Source organism: Ctenopharyngodon idella, chromosome 7, assembly GCF_019924925.1.
Source record: "Ctenopharyngodon idella isolate HZGC_01 chromosome 7, HZGC01, whole genome shotgun sequence".
In the NCBI taxonomy this organism is placed as follows: Eukaryota; Metazoa; Chordata; class Actinopteri; order Cypriniformes; family Xenocyprididae; genus Ctenopharyngodon; species Ctenopharyngodon idella.
Window position 1 is genome coordinate 3,235,472 of NC_067226.1, and position 22,587 is coordinate 3,258,058.

Below are 22,587 nucleotides of genomic sequence, written 5' to 3' on the forward strand. Positions count from 1 at the left end.
GTTAAGGAAAGCAGCTGCATGTCGGTGGCCGTAGAGCTGCAGGTGGGACTTCATCTAACAAAAGACACTCAGTCTTTCTTGCTCACCCCTGCCTTTTCACTTCTTGGCAATATCGCTGTCCGTTTTCCAGCTATGCAGCAAAAGAGTTTGTGCTCAAGCTTGTCTTAGAAAGAGAAAAAACTTTTTTACTCTTATTTCAATGCTGTCTTTTGATCATAGCGTGACACTGGCTTCAACCGCACAGGAAATGAAGCCACACGTACACCTGTTCTGGACACACACGCACACCACACACTGACACATACAGGCTACTGTAATAGGTTCAGTGCAGGTTTGTTCAGATTAGTGTGTTTATGCAACATTAGAGAGGAGTGGCTGCATTGTTCCACCTAGATACTGTTAGCCACTAAACACAGGACATTTTCATTACACCTCATACGTCTCTTCCTGTCCCAGATGATTCGCAGCTTGACACCTGATGGGTGAACACAATATGATCAAAAGACAGGTGTTGAAAATGAACAATTGAGCTTTTAGCAAAAGTAAATATATATATATATATATATATATATATATATAATTAAAATGGTTAGGTAGATCACCTGTCTTCTACTCTCGCTTCTCCTTTTAGTCCCTGAAGGTGACTAATGGTTGGGTTAAAGTGTGAATATGCATCTGTTTTCAGTGTCTGTATGTGTTTACATGCTAATGTTTGTGCATGTGTTGCTGTGTGCACTTTTGTTTGCACTTTTGTTGGCTGCGAACGGTATAACACACACACGCAACCACCCTGCCCTATAATGTTTCGGGGGCATGAATGAGGTCTTTATGAAAGGGAGTTTCCTCCGGTCAAGCTGATCCGCCCTGCTAATATCCTGACATCTGGAATAAACCGTATGAATTTTCTAAACAGACACTCATTTTCCCCATTCTTCCTATAGGTGAGATAATAATGGGAGTTAATAAGAGTGCACAAGATAAATACGAGAAAAATTGTTTAAAGTATTTTAAAAAAAAAAAAAAACTGCTTCAACACTTATTATTACTGCTTAAGATTTTCTTTTCAGACTTCCTTTGTAATGAGGCTTTTTTTCTTCAATATATTTTTACTGTCCACAAAATATCAAAGTAAATTTTAATTTAGAAATTAAATACATGTTAAACATACAAAAGGTGTTTTAAGTTGTTGTATGAATTATTCATACTATTTCCATGGCATCTTTCAAAACATGGTGATACATTTAGTACATAAATGGTATCATGGAGGCTGAAAAGAACTGAATTTCGAAGACTGAGACCTGTTGGACAGTTGGCGGATTATGAAAATGCATCTAGAAGTGCAATATGAACTGATAAATGAGACATAAAAGATATTAACAGGTCTATCCATTTGAATGATTTTAAAAGAAAAACAGGCATATGCGTTTGTGTGCTTATCTGCACAGGTTTGTAGATATTGGCCAGTCCTGCAGGGATCCGCTAGACTGTCGAGTTCAGCGGTGGTCTGCTCTCTGTGGGGGAAGGGCCCTTACAAAGCCATTTATTTTATTACTCTTCCATTCAGCCCTCAGAGGCTCTGTAATCTGCCATTAAACCATTACTGCAGGAAGAGAGAGAGAGAGAGAGAGAGAGAGAGGGAGGGATAGAGATGGAGGTAGGGGTGGGCAGTCACACTCAAGGGGGCCTTCCCAGAGGGCTGGGCTTACAGTAAAGCAGCTGGGCATAGACACACACGCTTGCTCACTAAAAACGCTCTGTTGTATGCCTGAATACACTGACTACCATTTGTGAATGAGAGCATTTGGTGTGGTAGCTCATTATGGAGTTTAAAAGGTCATGACCTTTGACCTTTTATGTTTGGTTTTGCGTGGGTTTCTGTGTTGACATACTTGATGAATAAGGATAGCGGTATAGCTGAGGGACATTATTCATAATGTAATTTATTTATTTGTAATGTGATGTGGCATTTATTCCATCTCATTTCACATTAGATTTTAAAAATTAAAAATTAATACTTTTATTCAGCAGGGAAGAACCAAATTGATCAAAAGTGAAAGTAAAGACATTTGTAATGTTACAAAAGATTTCTATCTCAAATAAATCCTGTTCTATTCATCAAAGAATCATGACAAAAAGTCAGTTTCAACAAAAATAGTAAGCAGCACAACTGTTTTCAACATGGATAATAATAAGAAATGTTTCTTGAGCACCAAATCAGCACTGAAGACTGGAGTAATGGCTGCTGAAATTTCTTACTGTATTTTTATCAAATAAATGCAGCCTTGGTGAGCATTTTAAAGAGACTTCTTTCACATACATTAAAAAAAATCTTGACCCAAAACCTTTGAATGGTAATCTGTGCCATTTTGCAGTATAATTACTGTGACGAGTGTTCATGTTCCTTTTGCGACAGCATGTTCAAATTCATACTCTCTATGGCAGTATACACAGTGTATAGTGTAAGTGCACAGTGTATAGGCAAAGACTATAGAATAACACAAGACGTTTCACTCGTATTGTTTTGAATGGGAGAAAGTGCAACACGCAATATGGCGGAATAAGTCCCGCCTACTAAATAAGAGCCAATCGCCGATTGGTAAAGTCATCGCGTCACTGCAGCGGACGTTAGAAGCTCCGGTTCCTATAGAAACAGTCAGACGTGCACTTCCTATAGATGCGCACACTTAGGACTGCGTATGCGCATTAGCTTTATCCAGCCTGAAAAATACAGTTTTTTTTTTTTTTTTTTTTGTTATGATTCGAGCATTTAGAAACAAAATTTATGAGACAGTTGTTGTCAGATTTCATTGGTGATTTCAAATGTGAAATTAAATCGAAAGCTTGGCTAACAGCTTTGGAGAATTTGATGTTTCCCCATTCAAAGAGATAGGAGCTGCACTTGGATGCCTGAGAGGTATTTCAAAGATGGCCGCCAAGTGGAATGTTTTGTCTTAAAGGGACTTTGGTATAGAATACAACTTTATTTGTTTTATTGAAACTTCTGCAGCTTTTTGATATCAAACAGATGCATCCACATGTGACCGCCCATATTTAGATGTCAACAACGTTCATTCTTTGTTCAGAAACTTAGCCCACCCAGTCACTGTGAAAGTAAAAAGAAATAAGAAAGAAGGACTAATGTTAAGAGTAATATGTGAGAAAGTCTGTTTTAAGGGCCCTGAACATTTCTGTTATTTCACAAGCAATGAAGGCGTTTGTCAAGTCTTATTGTCAGCATGAAACAGAAGTTGTGATAGTCTTTTCTTCCCTATCGTGAGTAAAACAGCTTCTTGAACAAGAAAACGTGTAGGGTGGGACTTGATTTTGTCCGTCGGGAATTGATTGGATCGTTGTGGTTTGCTATTGCTGTGATGTCATGTGAGTGACAGGTTGTCCCGCCCTCGCGCCAGTAAACACGTCATCAGAGAAGAGAAGAGATTATGCTGCAAGAGGGAGGGGAAGTTATTTTGATTAAAGATTATGAGGGCATATTAATTAAATAATGATGTGCACAGATAATTTAATTTATAATAAATACTGCAATAGTCCGTTAAAATAATTGTCGATTTTGATTTCATGGTAACTTTAAAGGCACAGTAGCCAAAAACAAAACACAAAAAATTGCCCATTTAATTCTCAGGGTCAAAAAGACAAAATTTGGTCTCAAAAAGCAGTGACATACATTCTATGGACCTAAAAGGGAAAATATGGAACTATGGCTTTGGTTACCTGCTGAATATGAATGGTAGGTTGCTTATTATTTTGGAAGAGTGTGTTCCTTTTTTCTCCAGCAGGATCAGCAGTTTCCCCTCCCTTCCCATCCTCCCTCTCTCTCTCTCTCTCTCTCTCTCTCTCTCTCTCTCTCTCTCTCTCTCTCTCTCTCTCTCTCTCTCTCTCTCTCTCTTACTGCTTTCAGATTGTCTGTCATTCTTCATTCAGCCTTGTATTCATTTTGATTCTGCTCTCGCAGCTGACAAGTGTGAAATGAATACAGTATCTGTTCACTCCCTCTGTTCCTCCCTCTCTCTCGCTCTCTCCGTCTCTCTCTCCTTTGTGTGTTTTGGAGACTAGATTCTGAAGATTTGGCGAGTTGATTCTCTTTAAGCCTTTTCTTATCTGAGGAAGACATACAAAACTGAGTATCTTTCTTTAAGTCTATTTGTTCTTTCTCTCCTGCTTAGGGGGATAAACTGTGTTTGTGTGCGTGTGTGTGTGTGTGTGTGTGTGTGTGAGAGAGAGAGAGAGAGAGGGGGGAGAGAGAGAGTCAGAGGATGAAACATACTGTAGAGGCAAGGAGAAAGGAGATTGGTGGAGATTTTTGTAGTCATGAGGTCAAAATGTCAGAGGATTAACACCTTTTAGTGAGGAAAAATAGATTGATATTTTCTTTTAAATATTGATTCCTTCAGATTTGCTGTACAATACACTGTACATATATTGCGTGTCGGTGGCGCCTGATAGATATTTCCTTCACACGTTCATCCAAATTTACACAAAAATACTCATGCACATGATGTCATGCACACCGGTGTTTAGGAGTTAATCACTTACAAGTTGCAACACTACTAGTTTAACCAGTATGTTTTCAAAATGTCCTGTAACAACGCAGATGCAATAACCAAACACGATCCACTGTCATATCGGAAAATTCAATTCATTTTACTGAATCCGTTTGTTTGAACGGTTCATGGAAAAAAAAAAGATTCATTGACTCATCTGAGTCCTGTGATTACGAAACAGTCTGTTTTTGACCACCCACAATTCACCTCAAAAACACCCAGTGTTCAGAAATGCGCAGAATTGAGTTGTGAATGTGAGTTTACAGTCTATTGACTGTAAAATAGCAACAGTCTATAGATGTAGTAAAATGGCAAACAGTGTCTTTTACTGAGTTGTCTAATTCACAAACAAATGACTCTTATGAGCAAGGTATTTTTAGTGAATCGAAAACATACAGTGCGACCAGTGTAGAAAAATTACAGAAATTAATGAGCTGGTTCTTTAAATGAATAGTTCAAAAAGATGAATAATCTGTTTGAATTTACACCTACATTTATGCATTTGGCAGACACTTTTATCCACATTGCATTAAAGATGTGCATTTTATCAGTTAATGCATTCCCTAGGAATAAAACCCATGACCCTGGCATTGCTAGCGCCATGTTTTACTGTTTGAGCTACAGGAATTGAATCAGTCTAAAACACTCTAATGAACATTAGAACACAAACAAATTGAATTGAATCTGAATTGAATTGGGAAACCGATTCCACTTGCCTTCCTATGACCGAAATGTTCAGCTTTCGGGCACTTTAGTTCTGTCTAATAGTATGTTTTTAAGTGAAAGTGAAAGTGACATGTGAAGGTAACACATACTCGGAATTCGAATTCGTGTGCTTGTTTATATGATTTATGAGGACACAAAATTGTATAATGACTTGGTTATTACATTGGTATTACAACATAAACATGGTTTATGAGGACATTTCCTAAGTCTTCTTAATTAAAATGGCTTAAAAAACATACTAAACAATGTTTTATTAAAAATCTAAAAATGCAGAAAGTTGTCTATGATGGGTAGGGTTAGAATATACAGTTTGTACAGTATAAAAAACCATTATGCCTATGGAATGTCCTCATAATGATAGATGCACCAATGTGTGTGTGTGTGTGTGTGTGTGTGTGTGTGTGTGTGTGTGTGTGTGTGTGTGTGTGTGCGTGTGTGTCTTGCTTTGACGCAGCTGGAGTGTCCAGTGAGACTAGCAGAGCTGCTAAATTAGCCCTACCCTGCAGCTGCTCTTATATATAGCCACACACAAACATACACACACACTTTCTCACGCACACTCTATCTCTCCTGTTTTATTAATAAAAGTGCTCGGATGGACGTTGAAACAGGCTGAGGATGACAACAGGGATCGCTGTGTGATTGGTCAAGATGACTACCAAATGCAGCACAAAAAAAAAAAATCACTGAATGAACACTTCCTATCTGTGCGAACACAGATGTGCCTACATGCACACATCCAAACAAAGACGGGCTGTCTTGCATTTCTTTTCTCTCTCGCTTCCTTTTGTCTTTGTCCTACGTTTATCTTTCACTATGAAAAGGCTGTGCATCTGTCTCTCTCCTCTCTCTCGCTCGCTCACTTGCTCCACGCAAGTTCATTGACATTCATTGAACACAGCAACGAGTGCTCAGACCTTCCGGCACTCTGCGCTCAGAAACTGTTTGTGTGTGTTCATCGCTCTCTAGCTCTGTGATTAGTATTGTTATTCTGTATCAATAAGTGAATTAAATCACAGTTATGCTTTTCTTAGAGAAAAATAACAGATGGAATGACTTGGTTGTCAATGTCAATGTCAATGTGTTTAAACTGTTTTAATGAGTATTTTTTTGTCTAGCTTTTCAGTGAAAACATCTTTTTTACACAATAAACAAGATGAATTCACCTAATAAACAAAACTGTGCAAGATATGAAGAGTTTTTGGAAATTGCATTGCTTGAACTGGCATATGTTTTTCACTTTTGCTTAATTTTATTTAAAAATATGATAGTGCCACAAAACTAGCCTTAATATTTTATGCTCTTTTGCTTATCAAGTGAATTTACTATTTTACTAGAAAACATGCCAGAGAAATTCAATTAATTTTACTATGATTATTATTATGATTTTACTGGAAAACCTTTTTTTTGCAGGGCTTTTTGCATGTTATGCAATGTTACTTGTCAGGGGAATTTAACTTTTATCTTGTGAAGATGTTTTTGTTGAGCAATATATCAGATATTCTCAAAGGATATTTAGCTTTTTTGCAGTGGTTTTTTTTTATTATTTATTTATTTATTTTATAAATCTAATAAATGTATAGTCCCTTATCAGGTGAAGGAATCTTGTTTTACAAATGTTTAGATATTTTTACTGGAAAGCAGGACAAAGATACTCATTACGACAGTGTAGAGAAAGTGAGCGGAAAGAGTGTTTAGGGTATTCCCTCAGTCTGATCTCTCTGTCACTTGTTGCCCGTCATTTACTGAAATCAAAACCGGAAAACATCCTAAAGCCACACAAACAACAATTCACACGTATATATGTCATATGAGAGAGATTATCGAGAAAGGAAAGAAAAACAAGTGGTGACTCAGAGTAAAAGTGCCCCAGTTATCTACATCTCTCTCTCTCTCTCTCTCTCTCCTGATGAGAATTCAAGGACTTCTTCTCACACATGATCTTATGTGTCGCCCTACTGCTGCATGCTCACTTCAAGCCTGTAATATAAAGACATCGACTTTTTTCTCACTGGTGGTAGTGAACGACAAATGAACCCAATGAGCAGAGCGTGATTTGGTCATATGGTCAATATGACCTGTAGGCTGACCATTGTCTTGACTAATCAATAGCAAGGATGTGGGATTGTATTATTTTAAGGTGATATACAAGTGTTAGAGGGGTGGACATGTCTTTATTTGTGCCGATTAGTTCACATGTTGGACATTTTTTGAGTGTGATCTGCATGGTTGACAGATTAAAAAATAATTACATTGGTCTTTCTTTGTTTTAATGGTGATTCCCTCTCTTTCTTGCTCTCTGGGGTGTTGGGGAAGGGCTCACTCCCCGCTCTCCTAATCCCCTTTATCCTGTCTGAAACCTACCCCACCTGTCGTTACACATCTGGACACACACACACATTATCTATGACTGTGTTAACATACATTTAGGGTGACAAGCTTATAACGTACTTTATTCGTACAGACGTACATACTGCACTTGTAGTCGATGTATGTACAAACCTGTTTATACAAAATATGGTTTGTTAAGATACTAGCTATTATATATTCTACACTGTCATATATAGGTAAGATTTAAAGATATGATATACATAGTTGTCATATGGTAGTAGGAATAAATACAAACTGATTCTAAATAGGCTGCAAATACATGAGACAATTAACATAATATGGTGTAATATTCAATCTTATGGTAAGACAGTTGCTAAATCAGTCACACCATAGTGTTAAGATGAGATTCAAGATAAATGACTGCACAGAAATTGTAATTAGTTTATCTCCTTATTCAATTATCCACACAATTATCGCTTTCTAATTAAGATTTGAACAGCATTGCGGGTTTCTGTGTGTTATGGGGATGGTGGTAGCTTAAAGATTGAAGATCTGGGCTAGTAATCCTTCGGTTAGTGGTTCATGAACTGCAGAATTACTGGGATCCCCCATCACCAGCGTGCCCTTGAGCGAGGCAACCCTGGGCTGCTCCGGAGGGAAGAATCCCTGCAATAAATGTGCTGTTAGTCACTTTGGGTAAGAAAATGTCTGCTAAAATGACAGTATTAATAAGTGATTGCAAGGTGTTTCCTTTTTGAAACGTACTTTGATAATACAGTGTTCGTATGCTTTTTTTTTTTTTTTTTTTTTTTTTGCAAATTTGGCAGTTACACTACTGTTTAAAATTTTAGGGTCAGTACAATTTTTGGGGGGGTGGGGGGGGGAGAAATTAATACTTTTATTCAGCAAGGATGCATTAAAGTGATCAAAAGTGACTTTTGTAATGTTACAAATTTTTTGTTTGAAATAAATTCAGTTCTTTTGAACTTTCTATTCATCAAAGAATCATGCGAATTAAAGTTTTACGGTTTCTACACATTAAAATAGACAACAATTATTTTAAATACATTTTATATTACTGTTTTTCTGTGTTTTTAATCAAATAAATGCAGCCTTGGTGAGCATAAGAGACTTACTGACCACAAACTTTTGAACCATAGTGTATATATTTCAAAAATATATATTTCAGTTATTCTCCTATTGCATTTCTATAGAATATAATATATGAGTACGCACCATATTGAGGATTTAGACTATAAAAATGAAATACGAAAACATAAGTGCAATACTTCATTATGATTTTCATATTATGTTTGCTGAGATTTATCATCCACAGTGTTAAACGAAATGACATTTTACACATTTTGCCTCCTTTTTAAAAATCTTTAACAAAATCAATGTGATCCTTTTTATTTGTTACCTCAGTTTATTTGCAGAGATTTGAGAAAATGGATTCACTTCTCTTTGTTGAGATGAATTGCTAATCAAGCTGTATTATATTTCCAGCTTCATGTGGACACATAAAGCTGGAAATATAATCGAGAAACTCTACTTTTCATTACGTCTATTGTAGCTGACTCGTTTTATTGATTGGAAGGTATTAGTATTTCAAGTTTATGTTGGCTACTGTAGCTCAATAGCTCAGGCAGTGGCGCTAGCAATGCTAATATCACAAGTTCAGTTTTGATAAAATCTTGTTTGTAGCTTTGGACAGTAGCATCTGCTGAATGCATAAATGTAAATGAACGTAACATTATACTCTTCGTTTGACAAACTATCATTAATATAATAATAAAAATAGTTCTTAGCTAACATGTATCTAACTAGACAGGTCTGAACAAATACTTATTTGCAAGGTCATCTTGTTTGTGTGCGTGTACAAGATGAGTGTTTGTGTTTGTGCTGCAAAAGACAGAGTTGGAGGCAGAAACCATCACCAGAGCCGAGCAGAAGACACTAACCCACACATACCCACGGCACACGCTCATACTAGCGCAGTGGCGCATGGCTGGCGGGCTATTCTTTGTTTATTAGCATATCTAGATGACAGTGGCATCGCAGAGGCAGCGGTAATTAAGGGCACAACAATGGAAACAGTAATGATGATTGGCATACCATTACATGCCACAGGGAAGGAGGGAGGGAGAAAGGGAAAGAGAAAAGGAGTGCAGTGGGAAAAGAGATAAATGAAGAAAGCTTGCTCTTTTAATCTCAGCAGGGCTACTACCTCTGTGTGCATGCGGGTCTGTGCGTGGGCGTGCACGTGTAAGTTTGCTCTGTTGTTCGCCCGTGTGTAAATATGCGCAAACTCGTTTACTTTCACTGGAAAGTCGCTTGTTTTCCTTTCCCCTCCCTGTCACACAAGCACACTGATTTCTTTGAGATGGCTTATTCAGAAAGGAGGGGTTTTCTTTCACCCTGTCTCACCTCTCTTCCATTTTACTGCTTTAAAATGCTCTATCCTTTAAGTGTCTTGTTAAATTTCATGCTAAAAGTCTACTTTCTCCCTCTGAGTGTTTGTGACTTTTCCTTTAAGTGCAAAACAGTGCTAGCATGAAATGTAAAGCTTCCAAATGAAAATTCCCTCATTTACTGTAAATGGTGCAGTAGGCGATTTCTGAGAAACACTGTTGATATTTGAGATCAACCCAAACAAACACATCCCTACCTTCATTGCTCTGCCCCCAAAATGCACGCAAAGCAAGAGTGGATGTGAAAATAATGCTTCGCGAAAAATAATGCAAAGATGACGAATAAACAACATGGAAGAACAAAAAAAATTAGCTTACAGTACACAAGAGTATATATACAAGCAACAGTTCATTGTTAGTTGCCAGCAGCACCTTTTATTCAAGGAAACATTAAATTAATCAAAAGTGATTGTAAAAACATAGAAATTATTACAAAATATTTCTATTTTGAATAAATGCTGTTCTTTTGAACTTTCTATTCATCAAAAAATAATGAAAAAGAAATTTATTGTGGCGTCCTCAAAAATATTAAGCTGCACAATTGTTTTCAATTGTGAAATTTTTCTTGAGGACCAAATCAGCATATTTTAATGATTTCTGAAGGATCATGTGACACTAAAGACTGGAGTAATGATGCTGAAAAGTCTGTTTTGCCATCACAGAAATAAATTTTACATTTTAAATGTTTTTAAATGTATTTAACAAATTTATTAAATAAAAAAAATGTAAAATAGAAAAGTTATTTTACATTGTAATAATATTTCACAATATTACTGTTTTTACTGTGTTTTGGGTCAAAAAAATGGAAACTTTATGAGCATAAGAAACTTCTTTCAAAAACATTCAAAAACAACATGTCACCAACCGCAAACTTTTGAATGGTACTGTATACAATTTAAATGAATGAAAACTTGGCCTTTTAAGCTACAAAATGACAAAAAAGAACATCAAAGTTTGCTTTAAGTGATCCATATGGCACATGGCCTATATTTCAAGCCATGCGATAGCAGTTATGTGAGGAACGTACTGAGATATAAGTCGTTATTCAGAATATTCACAATTTCACAGATAATTGTGCTCTCCAATGAGCTGTTAACCACTATAGCTGGTATTATTGAGTCAGTGAGTCCAACTCAAGAACCAGATCAGTCCATATCATAAATGCCTCTTTCAGATCAGCTGTGTGAACTGGATCAAATGATTTATTTAGAAGATCTGACTCAGAATAACAATTTGTTCACAATTCTGACAATACACTGCTTCTCTCATGAAATCTCAATGAAGTGCCAAGGACAAGTGCAGATAACAAGATTTTCAGTGAAAAACAACTTAAAGGTCAGTCTGTTTCTCTCACATAAACAATCTGTAATGTAAAAAGCGCTAAATAAATGAAGATGACTTGACTTGACTTGACTTGACTTGACACTTTTATGGGGCTAAAATCTAAATTTTGGAGCCTCCAGCCCCAATCCCCATTCACTTTTTTGTTATATTGAAAAGAGCGGTCAGGATATTCATCAAAAAGATATCTTTTGTGTTCCACGGAAGAAAGAAATTTGACTAAACAATGACATTTTTGGGTTTAATTTCCCCACAGGGATCTGTAAAGTACCTCTGTCTATCTCAGCTCCTCTGTTTGTCTTGGTGAGTGTATGAGAGGTTGACTGTGTTTTCCGGCACACACACACGCATATACACACACATTAGGCGTGTTTATGTTGGTCTATGAGACGAAACTCTGTTTATATGTGCAAGACCCCTCCTATTCTGTTTCTCTTGGCACAAACCCTCTCCCTTCCCTACTCTGTATCTCTATCTTTCTCTCTCACACACACTCCTCATCCTGTTTCTGTGTTCTCTAACAAGAGGGACTGTCCTTAATTACCCTTGTTGTACAGTGAAATGTACGGGTAGCTTTTCTCAAAATCTTCCACTTAATCATTGCTCTGATAACCTTCTGTACCCACAAGTCAAAAGTGGATATATTTTTGGATCCCTCTTGAAGTCAATGTTCTGAACTGATTTGAATGTATTTTTTCTAATTAGTCACTGCATATTCAGTAATGATGTCATCTTTGTCTTGGTATCCTTTAAAATAATTATGTGTTAAAGATTCCGTAACATTGTTTCGGCATCTGTGAAGAGTCCAAAAGCTTCTGAATCATTGATTCGTTTCAGATGACTGCACAGACAGGGACACCGTGGTTGAATAATTAGCAGTTGCAGAGGTTGATCGATAGCAGCCATCATGGAAAGCTGTGTGTGTGGACATGACAGCCAGGTCTAGACGCAAGAGGAATGAACAGTGAGGAGACAAATATCATAGTATAGCAACAAATGATTTGAAAATGCAGAACTAGAACTATACTCGGAGTATAAGAAAATCAGTTAATAGTATTGCCAATACTAATTTTACATAGACTTTTTGATTAGAAGCAGCATCAATGCAATCCAATGTTTTTTAATATAAAATACTACTGACAAAATGCATAATGCATACCTTTAACTAGTCATTGTCATATGAACAGCCTGACAGTAAATACATTTATTTTAGTCTCACAGTTATTTATGTGTTGATTCATTAAAAGGAATCAGCAATTAAATCAAAATCTTATAATAAAGCAAAACAATGAAGAATAAAATAGTGAAGTAGATGCCATGTTCATTATTTACAGCAATAATCTGGAATTAATTGTGATCTCGACCTACCCATTAGCTGAAGTTATTACTCCGGACGTGACATAGTCACTATTTCTGGGAAATAGTAGTGACTAGTAGTGAAAAGTAGTGACTAATTAATTTCTCCAACAATGCTAAAACTAAGGTAGTTAAAGGGTTAGATCACCCAAAAAATGAAATTTCTGTTATTTACTCACCCTCCAAACCCGTAAGACCTCAGTTCATCTTCGGAGCACAAATAAAAATATTTTTGATGAAATCTGAGAGGTTTTTTATTCACCATAGAAAGCAACGCAAGTACCACACTCAAGGTCCAGAAAGACATTGTTAAAATAGTAAACGTGACTACAGTGTTTCAACCTTAATGTTATGAAGTGATGAGAATACTTTTTGTGCGCAAAAGCAAAATATAAATAACGACTTTATTCAACAATTTCTTCTCTCCCCTCTCAGTCTCCTACGCTGTTTACATTCAGAGAGAAGAAATTGTTGAATGAAGTCATTATTTTTGTTTTGTTTTTGCGCACAAAAAGTATTCTTGTCACTTCATAAAAGGTTGAACCATTGCAGTCACGTTGACTATTTTAACAATGTCTTTACTACCTTTCTGCACCTTGAGTGTGGTACTTACTTTGCTTTCTATGAGGGATAAAAAAAAAACCTCTCGGATTTCATCAAAAATATCTTAATTTGTGTTCCGAAGATGAACGAAGGTCTTACGGGTGTAGAACGACATGAGGGTGAGTAATTAATGACAGAAATTTCATTTTTGGGTGAACTAACCTTTTAAGCAGCAAGTTATGTATGGGAAAAGCACACCTGGTTGTGCTGTATGTGTTTGATTCACTAAAAAGAACCAACTGCTTATAGTCATTTGTTTTGGAATCTGATTACACTGGTTGAGCTGTATGTTATTGATTCACTACAGAACGAATGACTCTAATGAACTGATTCTTTTTGGTGAATCAAAATGAATCAATTCTTTTAAATCTAACTACTACACTGGTCATGCTGTAGGTTCTGTTGCAGTGTTGCCGTGCTTCTGAATAATTAAATCAGGGAACTCTGTGAGAATATTTTTGTACAGTATGCATTGACGGAAGAATGCACATGTGAGAACTGTTAACGGAACCAAATGTCATTCATGTCACCCGATGTCGATCATGGTTTTGACTTGGTATCATGTCCAGTAAACATACCAGTGTGCATTTTTGTATTTTTTGTTAGTGTTTATTGGTTAAGTAGTTGTAGTGGTGGTCCGTTGTGTGTAATCCTAAGATGTAAATTCTCTTAGTATTAATGGTGGTAGTGGTAGTATTTGTTCTGGGCATTGTGCTAATTGACACTTTGGTCTCGGATACTATTTGATGATTTTTATTTCAATCTCAATACCCACCAAATCCATCATCCAAATTATTGAGATCTACCATTACACATACTCAGACTGCACCAATTTATTAATCCCCTCTCATCACAACCATTCTGTTTGTTTAGCATCCTGTGTGAATGTATGTGTGATGTTTGTGTATTCAGTGTGTGTGTTGTGCATTCAGTGCAGTTTTAATGAGAATCAGAACAATGCAATCAGATGTATGCCTTACCAGCCATAATTATGAGGAATATGCACAGCAGTGTGGATGATAGGTCTGCTCCCTCTCTCTCTCTCTTTTGCCAGCGCTCTGTGCTGACAGATGGTTGTGTCAGTCATAATGGGACAAATCCGATCGCTACCGAATGAAAGGCGTCCCTCCAGCAGAGAGAGAGAGAGAGAGGGAGAGAGACAGTCGATGTGTCTGTATTGATGTGTTTACTCAGGGTGAAATTGGCATCCATTAGAGAGAGGATTGTATGTGCGTGTGTGTCAGTGAGAATACAGGCTCTAAAATGAAGGCTGCATTAATTCATATTCTGTTACACATGCACAGACACTCTTCCTTTTCGTCACGTGTTCGCACTGTCTCTTTTTCAAACACAGACACACGCACGCACGACAGGGTGGACTGCGCAGACAGCTTGGCGATGCCGGGGAAGGTGTGTCTCCAGAGTTCCATTGTTCTAGACGGAGAGGAATCTATGTGGAAAACCTCCTAGATAAAAAGGGGGTGGGGAATGGGGGGATGAAGGAAGAGAAAGGAGGAAAGAGTGCTTTTGTAGGAAGTGGACTAGCAGTGTCCACAAGCCAGCTTTTTGGGAAGGGCGTGAGGTGTAGTGTTTATATATTCCCGTATCGTATCTAGGCGGATACAATGTAGGGAGCTGTCAAGAATGTTTTTTCTATATGATATGTACAAGGCAATATTCTGTAATGGTTTTCCCTATGGCTTTTACAAGTCTGAGAAAGAGCTTAAAAATGGATAATGGTGTCAGAATCCTCATAAAATAGAGAGAATGCTGAAGAAGAAGAAGGAAGAATGGAAAAAATACTGCACATTCTTCTGCAGCTGGAATGTTACAGTAAATTATTCATCCCGTCAAGAATCTGTTTCTTAGGAGGTCTCTCTTCATTCGTCTCTCTCTCTCTCTTTCTCAATCTTTTTATAAGGTTAAAAGTGGCATGGAACACACAGGATTTCTAGCTGCACTTGGACTAAAATCCACTACACTCTTTCCAACCATCTCCTCTCTCTCTCTCTCTCTCTCTCTCTCTCTCTCTCTCTCTCTCTCTCTCTCTCTCTCTCTCTCTCTCTCTCTCTCTCTCTCTCTCTCTCTCTCTCTGTCTGTCTTTTTGTCCCTCTTTTGTGGTAGTCTACCAGTCTCTTAAACAATAAAGTGGTTTTCATTAAAAAAAAAAAATGCAAAAAATGTGTTGCTCTCATGAACTGACACTGCTAATACCTGTGTTTTCTGTTGTATTTTGTAAGACTAGAATGAACACTCACTATTTGAGCTTACCAGCATTCTATTTTTTGTTTTATTCAATCCTTTGCTTTGATAAAAGGAATTCCTTGGAGGCCACATATCTAAAAAATGTCCAGACTCTGTCTTTTATATTATGTGATTTGCGAGTTTGCAAACATCTTCATTCTGAATGTGAATGAGGTGCTTTTGATTGGCAGCTCTTTAGTCTTAATCTGCTAAGAGGGCTCTCCAGAGGGCTAGAATTGGGTGGATGGGGTAAGAAAGAAGGCGTTCAAGGTGTTGACCCACGCACTAATGGAAACGGTCTGTTGAATGATCCCACTTCTGGCACCATTGGACAACAGCTGGGCCCTTGGAAGGCTCAGACCCAAAAAAGCCAATTTTGGAAACAGGCATTCGTACTGGTAATGTTTGAAAGATAGAGCCCTGAGATCCCTACAGACCATTTGTGGGCAGTAACAGACCAGTCGGCTCATAGTAACACAATTAAGTTGTTGCCAAAAAACCTAAATATATACTTGAGAAAATGTGAATGAATGTCCAGATTTAGACTGTTAGTAAATGTTGTCACATACCATCAGCTGATGTTACACAATTCTGGTTGATTGGCAATCCTTTGTTGATGTTTTATTTATTTATTCATTGAGAGTTTCACCTTTCTATTTTCCTTCAAGCAACTTGCAATGGTAACAAGCCTGTGTCTTTCTGTTTCTCCACAGCTGCCAGGATCCCTGAAGAGGAAATTGACTGGGGCTGTCGAGAGTTCTGCATCGCTAAACGGGGTCTCTGACACGTCTATGACCCAGGGAAGTGGCAAACGACCATGTCTGGAGGATGTCACCCTGGCAATGGGCCCCAGCTACCCTCAGCCCCCGTTCCCTTCTGGGATGGGCAACCAGGGGAGTGTTCTGGAATCTAACCGACTGAACAGTAACAACAACAGTTTGGGCTCTCCGTATTCCGTACCCCCGAATACTAGTCCTGGATCAACCCCAGGGACCGGGGGAGGCTCAGGGGGCTTGACGAGTAACTTCAACCCAAATGGGAGTTCAGCCACACCTTCAGTGGAACAGGAACTGCAAGAGATTTTAGATGAACTTACAAAGAATCCCGATCCCTCTTTACCAGAGCTTGACATTGAGAAGATCTTAGGAAAAGAAAGCGATGACCAGGCAAGTAGTGCTGGAGGTTTTGTCCACCCGGAGGGTAACGGCACCCCTAAAAGATCCCCACAGAGACAGTCGCACCTGGAGGCCCACCTAACACAGTCCCCTGGTTTCTCTCAATCTGGTTCCCCTCAAGTGGGTCCAAGTCCTGCTGGGGCACCATATACGCTACCACACCCTTCCAAACCAGTTCCATCTCCACTTTCAGCATCACCCCTATCGTCCTCATCTTCACAAGGGCAAAATCAAGCACGGTCACCCATGCTTTCTGCCGCCCTATCAAGCCGGGCTGGATCCAACTGGCATGAGGTGTCCCGGGCCCAACAGCTTCAGCAGATGGCGTCGAATAATAAGCACCATTCTAACAGCAGTGCTGGTCCCCCACCTGCACAGTCAGGGTTGTCTGGATTGGGCCAGCAAAATACATCCTGGGCTGGTCCCTCTCCACCCTACCGACCAGGGGATAAACTGCCTAACTCATCACCTCATCAGCAGCCCTTCAGCCCAGCAGGTAATATTCAGAGCCCCCAGAGCTCTCTAATCTCTAGCATGGCTCCAGCCCCATCCACCGGACCTTCACCACCCTACAGGCCAGAAAAGCTTGCCAGCCCAGCAATTGCTCAGCCTCCTTTCAGCCCCCAGAACAGCCTTCTGTCTGGAAATGCCCCACCAGGCGTTTCAGGCACCGCAATCCAAGGTTCTCAGGCAAGTTATCTTCCTGGTGTGGCCCCAACATCAAACAATACTCGACCATCACCTCCTTACAGACCAGATAAACATCCGAGCCCAGCTGGGCAATGCCAACCAGGAACACAACCTCCCACACAAGGACATCTTTTCAACTCACAAAATAATCAAGCACCTGCAATGTCTAGTCAGCTGTTCAAAGCCATCACATCCAACCAGCCACCCAGTAGCCTCAAGCTCCTCATGCAGGCACAGGGAAAACCCTCACAGCTGCAACTAAACAAGACAACCACAGCTGGTATGGGTCCAGAACCGTACTCCTTCAGCAACACCAAGCCATTACGACATTTTGACCCCGATCCCTCTGTTGCCAAACTGGGTCCTCTAGCTGTGGGAGTATACCGCAATGCTAGCATGCAGCCCACAACGGCCACGTCGGCCACAGGACATGGACATCTTCTGCCACAGCGTATGCAAAGGGGCATGCCGACTGGTGGTATCGTGCCTCACTGCAGAGATGTGAGTATCATCACTTGCTTGTTAAACGGATGTGTAGAATGTCATATATTTTGCAGTATAAAAGTCAACTTTTAGAATGAACTTTAGGAGTTTTGTTACCTTGAGGATTAGTGGTTTCCCTATGTGTAACTTCAGGTGTTTTTTAACATTGGGAAAAGTTGTTGAATAAAGAACAGTTTCTGGTAGTTTATACAAGTTTCAATATAGTGTATATGTGGGGGATGTACATTTTTCACTGTTAAAATATTTTCTCCTCCTATCCCAGGTTAATGTACAGAAACAAATAAAATAAGCCGTACTTGAGTTGACTGTCCAAAGTGTAAACTTTGTAGCTCTTCGATGATTTCGATGAGTTATCCACCATGTCAGTTTCTGCATGATGTGTGAGTTTAGGGCAAGACTATGGGAGCAGACAGGAGCAGGGTGGAAGGAGATTATTTTTGTGCCAATAACGGTGCAGAACTGACACACTTTACCTTTAAGTGCAGACAATAAATGATTTCTGTTGTTGTTATTTTCACAGACTGTATTGTCTATAATTTTTGTTTTATAGAGTGAACAGATGAGTGCATTGGAAAAGAGACAAAAGAATTATGTTTTAGACAGGGATTCTAGAATTACATGATTAAAAAAATCCAAAGATATAAGATGGTGGAACTACAGCCCTGTGTTTTTCCATTAGCTTGTGGAGCTTTGGGTATGTTCACTTCATACAGGGGGAGACTGGGCCTGTTTCTGAAAGGTGGAGTGGAGTGGGCACCCTGTGGTGTGTGCCATGGGAAGGGAGGGGAGTGGGTGTTCCGACTCTGATGTTTGTGTATAAGGGGGGGCAGTTAGGAAGCTCCAAAGGTTAATTGAATGGACAGCTGAACTGAGAGTGAAGGAATGTGAGTCTTTGTATGTGAGTTGCATTCATGAGACTGAACATGCTCAGCCCGTCTCTGTTAATTAGGATAGGGCCAAAATTACTGTTCTTATACTTGTCTTGTTAGTGTGTGATGTCTTATGATTTCAGTTTTTGTATGTGGGTGGAAAGAAAGAGTTCGGCACATTTTAAGTTTTGTTTTGTGCTAACTGAGAGAAAACTTCTAAAAGTTTTATTTGTTTGCTCTGAAGTGAGAGAGATGTGTGTGAGTTTGTTTACACGGTGAAGAGAAAAGGCTTTGTGTGTGTGTGTGTGTGTGTGTGTGTATCCGCACTAAAGAGAGAAAGACAGTGTGTGTAAATGTGTGTGCTTATAGAGTTTCAAAGTACCGCTGTGCATTCTGTCTCTCTGCGTGGCGGTCTGTTTGAAGACAGAGTCCCCCTCTTTCAGCCCAGTAGTCCTCTTTCATCACACCAATAAAAGATAATGAATTTTAGAGGAGAGGGAGATTGAGGAAGAAAGAGAAAAGGGGGCCGGTTTCTTTAGTGTCTTGGCATGCATGGTTGCAAACTAAAGAGGGACTCAAACCTTCTATCCCTGAACTTCTATCTCTCTCTCTCTCTCTCTCTCTCTCTCTCTCTCTCTCTCTCTCTGTCTCACAGACACACATAGACACACACACATACAGGTTGGGTTTTCCTGTTTTATGGGGACATTCCTTAGACATAATGATTTTTATACTGTACAAACTGTACATTCTATCCCCTAAACCTACCCATCACAGAAAACTTTGTGCATTTCTACGTTTTTTTTTTTATTTTATCACTTTGTATAATTTATAAGCTGTTTTCTTCCTGGGGAACAAAAAATGTCCCCACAAGGTCAAGAATTTTGGATATTTCCATCTTTGTGGAGAAGTTTTGTCCCCGTAACGTAGGGTTAACAAGGACCACACACATAGTTTTATTCAATTTAACTGCTCAACTCAATTTATCTACTCAACTTGCAGTAATTTTTGTTTATGTACTGAGATTATAATAGATATATGTACATATTTTAGTAATTTTTAATTGAGGGCTTAAATGTTATTGGTTGATCCAAGTTGCATTGCTTGCATATTAATGTATTTACTTTAATTCAATTTATATAACAAAAAAAAACTGTGTGTATATAGCTAATTTTATGTGCATATACATGTATTTTAATATTATAAATACATAATTAAAATAATTTTAAATATAATTCATATTTTAATATATATTATATTAAACTAATATATATAAACAAGAAATGCTTAATTGTAAAGTGTTTGGTATTGGCTTGGTTTGGAAAAACTTTATGACGCTTCTTATTATGAACAGAAAACGTACCTCTATTTCCTTTAGGACCACAAACAAGAAGAAAACAAAAGTCTGATTATAATCAAGAGACATGATTCACAAGAACCCTACAGCAACACAGGTATTTCCCAGCAGGAGCAGCTTTCTCGTATAGTCAAGTGGGGATTCCCTCCTCCTACGGAACATCTCTCTCTCTTCTCTCTCTGTCATGCTTACAGTTTGTGGAGGAAGTCTGTTTGCCTGTGAGTTCAAAAGCAGAAGTGAGATTGTCTTTTTATCTTTGTAACACTCCTCAATTAGAGAAAGTAAGAAAGAAACCTCTGAGCGATTAGTTTATTGTAAAAAGCCCAGAAATAATGATTGTAAACCAGGAAGAAGCGACAGAGAGAGAGGAGATTGGCAGGGGCTGTTAAATATCGAGCATATAAATTTTTGTGTGAGATTATAGAACAAACACATTTTCTCCTCATCTTAACGTCTGTTTGTAGTCAGTTCCAGTTATCTAGACATGAAAAAGCCTTTTATCATTCCCTCTACATGCCTTTTTGACATTGGTGACAAATTCTTTGTTTCAGTCTATCTCTTTGTGCTTCTTTTCTCCCCCCTTTTTGCTCTCCTCTGTGACTTGGTGTGACAGATTGGATAACCCTAGAGGTGTGTGTGTGTGTGTGTGTGTGTGTGTGTGTGTGTGTGTGTGTGTGTGTGTGTCTGTGAGAGAGATGTTCAGCCCTCACAGCTGCAATGGACAAAATATTTTTTTTACCCGTATCCTCTTGACCACATATACTGAACGCATACACACACCACACATAGCCTACAGGTTATAAACATGTCTGATTTGTGTCTGTGGTGTGTGCTGTCATGTCAGAAGCATGGCTGCTTCTATCCGTGTGTTTAAGTGGTTTCTGGAGAACCCCAGGTGTAGCTTTGAGCTGAATGGTTCATATGACTAGAGACGTTTTGATGTCGTTTCTCTAGTGTCAGATTGTTGTTTAAGTGACTCAGTGAATCTGAGGTCAGAAGCAAAGCATTCGAGTGCTGCTGAGGCGGAGTAGAGACATGGTTTTCTGAAGAGTTTAATTGATAAGGGTTCAGTTAGGAACTGTGCTGTCTGCACTATTTCCGTTTCAACTTTGACGTATCCTAAAAGCCCTCAGGAGAAATTTAAAATAAAAACTAATGAAATAGTTGTTTACTCTCAGATGTTTTGGTTTCGGAAGAATTTAATGATGAATGTTGTTTATGAAAATTCATGTTAAGACTTTTGATTGCAAACTTTGGTATCTGACCACAAATAAGTACGTTTACATGTGCATAATGCCACTACAGCAGGTTTTTGTGTATTTAAGCTACAATTTTCATCTCTCTGTCCCAGTATACATGGCACAATGCATAATTAAAGTTTATCAGAATAAATATACATCTTTCAGAGCAGGCCCACAGCACTGAGGCCAGTTGTGGTCTAATTAACGTGCAAACATGCTGCAAAGCGGTGGTATAATTGTGTTTATCTAGATCTGTTAGTTCAACTAGTCCGTAGTTAGTTTGTAAAAACAGGGCTGGTATGACTTTAGTTGGACTAGAGTGTTTATATGACAAATTGCTATTTTAGTTTTTTAAATGCACTTATTGTTGATATGAAATGTCTTGCAAAAGCAAGCATTTGCTCTCCATTTAATCTCACTGTGAGAAACAATTGAGAACATGAGTGTATGGGGTGGTTTTTAGGGTTATGTTAGGACTGGGTATTGATTGTACCATATTTGCAGCATGTATTCATGAACATAGTCCGTTTCTCTTCCACCATTACAACAGTCAATTAATCAGTTAATATATTTATTTTATTTCAACTTTATTTCAATATTTATTTTTAGCAAGCAATAACACCACTGATCTCCACTTAGCCCTGTTGGTATGTATGCATCGCTGTCTTCTCTCTCTTGTGTGTGTTTGTGTTCATGTCCTTCCTTCAAGGCTGAAGTGGTGGCGGGGGTTGGCTACATACACGGGAGAGAATATTTCATGCCAGCACCACACACACACACAGACAGACACACACAGCAGTCTTCCCAGCAGGGTGTGGAGAGTCTAACCTTGTTTTGCGCCTCTCTTCTGCTTGGGCACATTCACTGATTTTAACCATTTTTAAAAGCTCTAAGTGGGTCAGCTGTACATAAATGTGTCTGAGAGAAATACCGAGACAGACAGACAAAGGGAGAACAGGTCACTGCTACCACAAGAGCACATTTTATCTATAGGACTTTGTGTCATGCATGTGTTTGTGGTTGTTCATAGGTACTTTACATTAAATACTTTTAGAAAGTTGATGTGTCCCGCGGTGTGATGTTATAGTCCATATAAAACTACTGTTCGTGAACGAATGAC

At 38.6% G+C, this 22,587-nt stretch overlaps 1 protein-coding gene across 1 annotated transcript in view; it reads left to right on the plus strand.

Moving 5' to 3' along the window:
* si:ch73-211e3.1 (trithorax group protein osa) overlaps positions 1-22,587 on the plus strand; it is a 73,919-nt gene that overhangs the window by 28,639 nt on the left and 22,693 nt on the right. The window contains exon 2 of the mRNA XM_051899615.1: positions 16,345-17,997. Within this exon, the coding sequence (XP_051755575.1) occupies positions 16,345-17,997 (1,653 nt within the window). The remainder of the gene's footprint in view (positions 1-16,344; positions 17,998-22,587) is intronic.